This window comes from Cupressus sempervirens, chromosome 8 (assembly GCF_028749045.1).
Source record: "Cupressus sempervirens isolate cs-2001-9-10 chromosome 8, ASM2874904v1, whole genome shotgun sequence".
NCBI lineage: Eukaryota > Viridiplantae > Streptophyta > Pinopsida > Cupressales > Cupressaceae > Cupressus > Cupressus sempervirens.
Window position 1 is genome coordinate 833,031,796 of NC_143125.1, and position 6,758 is coordinate 833,038,553.

A 6,758-nucleotide genomic window follows, 5' to 3' on the forward strand; every position below is an offset into this window, starting at 1 on the left:
TTAACCCGACCCTTCCTCTAATGGTGAAGCTGCCTGGACATAGAAGGAAACCTATGAGCCGCAACCCCATCCTGCAGATGAAAATTGAGGCGATTACAGATAGCAAGATCAACCGGATTCATACCCCCATCAAGCTCACACTTCACAAGAATAGTTCCCTGGAGAGAATGTGATATTTTCCACCAAAGATGCAAAACACCAAGCCGAACATCTTGAAATATGCGACGATTCCTTTCACAACACACACAATGTTACATTACTCCATTGATTAGATTTGTCTCCGTATATACTTAAACAAGCACACTTATCTGTTACAAATAATTAAATGGTCAAAAAAGTCATCTTAGTGAAAGTATGAACCACATTGAAAATATGAGCTAATGACCTCGTTGTTCCAGCTCAATATAATCACGAGGTAACCAAATATCACCATGTTTTGTCCTCTGTATTTCCAATAAGTATACCACAACGAAGTATAATTTGGGATGGCGGTGGTACAATCTCTTTTTTAAAATAAAAAATTGATGAGTTGACTGGATTTTGGGGACAACCAACACAAGATCCACCGACTAGTTAGTGCCAGTTAATTTCGACTCAAAAAGAAAAGCATGGGGGGAATTTTTGTGGACAGAGAGGAATGACGCTTCCACACCTCCCTAGTCTTGAAAGAAGATTCAGAGATCGACGTAAGAAAATCTGGTCTATCTACCCTTCAAAGCGAGAAAACCATCGATACTCACCCTAATCAACCTAATCTCATTTGCTTATATTCATCCTCATACACAATAGTCTGCATTAACAGCCTGGATGACTTTCTCCGCGGCATTAGGCATTATGGCAAGCCATTCCAAATTCCCATTTAATATGCGAAAAAGAAAAACCCCACATGCAATCACAGAGCCAGGCCCACTTCACACGCTACCAAATACCATGCATCTCATAATGAAACCTCTTACATATGCCTATAAATACCATCTCAAGCCCATTTGATCATCGGACCTTGCAGTTTAACGACTAGGTCAGAGATGGACAAGATGGGGTTCAGCTGCAATCTCTTGCTCATTTTAGTCCTAGCATCCATTTTCACAGCAATACCATCAGATGCAACATACCACACAAGTCCCCCAAAGCCATATCAGTACAAATCTCCTCCTCCACCAGTCCACACTCCATCTCCTCTCCCAAAGCCACCAGTTAAACCACCAATTAAGCCACCGGTTGTTAGGCCACCACCTAAACCCCCAGTTTTCATTAAGCCACCACCAAAGCCACCTGTAGTTAAGCCAAAGCCTCCACCAAAACCAGTTACTCCTTCACCTTATCCATACAAATCACCACCACCACCACTTCCAAAGGTTTCTCCTCCAAAGAAGCCTTCACCAGTTTACGCACCACAAAAGCCATCACATCCTCCTTCTCCACCCAAAACATCTCCTCCAAAGCCACCCCTATCATCCCCACCAAAGTACAAATCCCCACTCCCTCCAAAGGTAGTTGTCAAGCCCCCTTCACCACCAAAGACTCCTGTCCTCACTCCTTCACCACCTAAGCCTGTTTACCCACCTCCTCACGTTAAATACTCAGTATACCCACCTCCCCATCACTACCACTACAAGTCTCCTCCTCCCCCTTATTAAGCAGTTCTGATGCTGCCATAGAACATCGGTAGCTCTTGTTCTGAGGTAAGCTTCAGGTTTATGTTCATTTTATTAGCAGTAATATAGCTCTTACATATTCTTTATAGTTTCTAGCTTCGCTTCAACATTGATATAGATTCTTAGCTCCGCATCTCAATGTCTGTTGCCTCTTTTATCTCTAACTCATCTTTAATAGTTTCAGTACTTGTTTCTAACCACCATTTTAGTGCAATCTATATACAAGTGGGCAATGCTTGCTTTTTATTAGCTCTATATAAACACTAAGTAGTAAAGTTTTTGTCCTTTATCAAGATCCCTGCTACTTGTAAGTGTTAATGTTCTTCACTTCAAAATTAGTTACAATCAGTTTTTATTCACTCTGTATTTGAATTCAATTTTGCATTGTATTTTAATGGGTTTTTCTAATCATATTCAAACTGATTTCATTTGTTATGCATTTGCTCTTGCAGGTCAGCTTATATGTTTTGCTGATCCTCTCAAGAAATGGGAACATTGAGACTACTAGCTACAGACAATGTTGAACGGCTTGAAGGCTTAGATCGGAGTGTCCGAGCCTCTTCTAAATAACTAACGTTGTGTTGTATACAAGAGTTATTAGCAATAATCAAATCAAGTTTCTAATGATATGCAAGGCTTCAATTTATATGTGTCAATGCGTTACTTTCCTCTGTTTCGTGAGCTTATGAAACATGTAGCGAGACACCCATGGTTAGTACGTTAATTAAATATTAGTTATTCAAGAAAACAAGCCAAATTAAAAAGCTGAGATGAAGTATATCAGATGACACCATAGTCAACATGAATCGCAAGACCGTACTATATTTTCATCTATGCCGCGACAAAACAAATATCATGTGTCGCGCAAGATATATTTTCATTTGACGTGCGCACATGAAGCATGTTACCATTTTGCACAATATACTGACTCTAAAAAATCTAATGGCCTTATCTTGACAATTAAAAGAATTGTTGAGAGTATATTGAACCATCCGCACCCAGCACGATGCATTGTGAATACGTCAATTCATTTACATGTACCGATTTACACTTTTATACTGTTCTAATCACAGGTGCTCATTTATATAATGATTGTAGGGAAAAAGTATAAACTTTTATTTTACATTGATATTGTTATTATAACATTATGTTATAGTTTTTTACTATATATAACTGTTTATATCATAAATAAATAATCAAAGACTTTCTGCTATTATGAACAAATTTCTAAAATCTGTCAGTAATAACATTATAAGCTTTTTTTTGTTTTTAAAATAATGATAAAAAGTTATAATATATGAAATAAATATCAGTCGAAAGAGGAATTGTTGTGAATGCATTTCGCTAGAATTTCAGTGCAGTACTTTTTTATCTAAATTATCTCTGGTTTATGTATCATACCGCATTATTACGGGAGCATTGAGGATTTTTATTATGCCTTCGGCCAACTTTAGCTCAGTTGTTAATACCGGTGCCAAAGTTGTTGTGACAGATGCTCATGGCACCTCCACAAAACAACTGCCCTCACAAGTTTTTTTTGGAAATGTTTCACGAGGTAAGGCCCCCCCTTATACCACTCTCAACATTTTGGATTTAGATAATGCTTATGATTGGTTAGAGAAGCATAGTTTTATAGGATATTTCGTGGGTATAACTCCTCTTGAAAGCATGCTTAAAGAATGGGTTGCCAAGTCCTGAACTCACCATCGGGTCCAACTAGAGGGTGTTCAAAGCCTCACCAAGGGAATTTTTTTTGTTTCGGTTTGCTCACCCTTCCTAGACTAGCATGAGTTTTAACTATAGGCCTTTGATGGTTAGGAGCCTATTTCTGATTTTTCAACGATGGTCTCATGACTTCTCTATCTCAGATGACAAGAAATTGAAGGTCCTGGTTTGGTTCTATTTTTTGGGTTTCTCCACGCCTTACTAGTCTTTTATCTAAGCCATTGCTCAAACCCTAAGTAATGTTGTTTGCATGGAACTTGACAAGTTTTTCAACACTCGTCCCCAAAGAAGGTTTGTGTTGAAGTAAACATTTCCCATAACCTTAAAGAAATTGTTCATATCCAAGTCAGGGTTCACACCTTCACCCAGAAGGTTCTTTATTTGAACCTATCGAACACTTTCTATCAATGTTTATGCCTTGCAAGATGAATCCTAGAAAGCATTCATAGGCCAAACTTGTTGAGAATGGAAAGAGAGATGGGTGGACAACTATTGTTCACAAGTGTAAAACTTCCTTGCTACCGAAGCAACCAACGTCTTTCTCCATTCATCCTTTGCTGAAGATTTTTTTAGTTACTACTGTTGTTGCACTACTTGTGCCAGTGGTGCCATTTTCCATTTCAAACCCTACTTCTTAGGGGACTAAGGTGTCTATGGGTGTCTCTTGATCGACTTGGATCCACACTCCACAAGAGGCCTCATGATAGTTTCCCTACCTTTGTAGAGGTCTCGCAGCCTAGATGGCCATGGGGACGACCCAGCCAGTGGTTATGAGAACCAGAGTAACATCCCCAGTAGAGATTCTTCTCCCCACTTCACCACTAGTTCCTTGCATAACAAATTCTCCTCTCTTGGGGATGAGGATGACATGCAAGAGTTCTTGTCATGAATTTCCTCCCATGGAATGTGCAAGGTCTCATCGACTTTCATTGCAAATATTATGTGAGAGGTAGAATCTCTACCACTTACCACTTGGGTTGTATACGAGACTTCAATATGGTTGAGTTGGCCTCTGACAACTATGGTGTTTTACCTTTTTGATAGACACTTAAGGAAAGAGAATCTAGGTACTATATGCATAGTAAATTAGACTTTTTTAGTATTAATGCCCATTGTCACCATTCTCATGGGATTTGGCATACTTGATCTAATTTTAGAGCTAGATCTGACAAGATTTTTAAAAGGATTGATCGTGTGATGATTACTACACAATCTTTTTATTCCTTTTATGAATGTTAGGAAACAAATTTCTCCTTCAACAATGATGAGATAAATTTACCTGTAAATGCTCAGAAGGAAGAAAAAACAGAACTAATAGTTGTATGAGTTATCATTGATTAATAACTCTCCTATGAATTGAGAAGTACAAATCCTTCATTGAAAGATTTCCAATGAATTTAATGATAGGATATATCTTTAACCTAAAGATACTAAGGTTTTCTAACATTCATTCATAGACATGAAATGAATGTCATGCTAGATTTATAAACTAAATGGAAGAGGAAAGATGAATAAGCATCCACAAGACTACCTAGACAATCTTTCATATTATAGAGAAAAGGGAGGAATAATTTCTTTTTTTAACAAACAATGAATGACAATACAAAAATGACATTTAAAATATGACATAAATGACTACATAATCAACATCAGTGTAAGAAATTCATACCCAAACTTCAAAATCTGACATATTAAATTCTTATATTTTGAGTACATAAGAGGACAACCACAAGATTATCCTCTCTTTACAAATCTAATCAAACTACATAAAACCCTAAATAAATAGCATAAGAGATGTATCCCCCTTCCCCTAGTAGCCTCCTTTCTTCGTCTTTTCTGGCATACTTAAATCATTTTCCTCGCGGTAATCAACTTTTTCTATTATGGTGACTGACTCTTGAAATTACAATCATTTTCTTTGATCTTTAATTTCTGAAATGGTATTTTTCTTATCTTTACAACATAGGAAACTGTAATCAAATCAAACAATTGGTATTTTAAAATGATTATTCATGTTACCAAAGGATCCTTTATGTGTAACATCTAGTAGTTGACAACGGTTGTTCCATAAGTGAGATGTCATCATTATGCCCTGCTTTGTGAGTTGGGGATCGGCCAAAAGAAAAATAATATGGTGGTGGAGTTGCACAATGATCATCAACCTTCTATACTCTACACTGGATGCCGACAATATTATGTCACATTGAGTATATGATCACTTTGCGCATCCCCAATTATACTGACCTATAGTACACTATCGTGACTCAATACAAAATTGCGGCTAAGCTAGAGTAGGAATTATGATTTAGTATTAATCGACTTAGAACGTTGTGCTATGTGTTAACAGGTGCCTCATGTTTTGAATCCACCCAAATTTAACAACTCGGGAGTCATCTGCGAGCGATGTCAACATATCTTCGCTTTACATAATCAAAGTGCTATTGAATTTGAAACCTTGCGCTTAGTATTAATGTGGTAATTGATACCACAAAACCATTTGGGATTTGGTAAGGTCAGTGCTCATTTGCCACTGAAAATATCTCATCATTAATGTCCATTATACATGACCTAACTTCTATAACTTGACACATTTTGTCATATTCATGCATCTATCTTTGACGATGTTCATTTCGAGCGTTCTACTCTTGCCATGTATCTTTCACGATTGACAAAAACTCGCTAAGACAATGTTCTTGTGAATTGGGCATTTTGTCAAATAGTTTGCAAGCACTTCTACCCAGAAATCATACCCCTTTGCTTACCCATTTTAAATCTCTATCCATTGTCCCCGCACCACTGCTGACATTGAAACCTATTACCACCATAATCTTCCCAAGGTCAGTGCACAACCAACACTATCAAGGAAGCTGTCAATGAGGTGGTGGAATCTAGGCTAAGTGTCAATGCATGGCGAAGACATTTTTAACACCTGCCATCACCAATTATCATCATTTACACCACTTATGATCTTCAGATGTAACTTGGGCAATAAAGTTTCCAATAAAATGTGTGATTGAATCTACATCCCATCACCCAATACACATGCTTCTATCTTTATTACTTTCTTACTGAGGGATGTCCAATATTGAAGACTTCAGATTTGACCTGATGCCTTTCTTATTGGAAATCATTTAAGAAATTCACAAGGCTTCTCCAAGATGGAGTGGTTCAACTTTCAAACCCTTTGTAAGATTTGGCTTCCAGATATAAGCTTTTATATGGGCAGATGCATCCAACCTTTTACACATCTTTTTCTAACCCTTCTGTACTCAATCTATTTCAGATTCTCATAACATTCGGTTGAATGACTGTGTGCTTTTCTCCATTCAGGGCTCTTTATTATCATACCTAGCCTTTGTACCATGGACATTTTATAAA

The 6,758-nt window shown here is 37.5% G+C and overlaps 1 protein-coding gene across 1 annotated transcript; it reads left to right on the top strand.

Annotated features, from left to right (window-relative positions):
* The first annotated feature begins 990 nt into the window (after nt 1-990).
* LOC149544991 (uncharacterized) lies at nt 991-2,282 on the top strand. The gene is made up of 2 exons (XM_089795506.1): nt 991-1,682; nt 2,108-2,282. Exon 1 carries the CDS (start codon nt 1,026-1,028, stop codon nt 1,635-1,637), a length of 612 nt encoding a protein of 203 aa, XP_089651632.1. The 5' UTR covers nt 991-1,025; the 3' UTR covers nt 1,638-1,682; nt 2,108-2,282.
* Nucleotides 2,283-6,758: the final 4,476 nt, after the last annotated feature.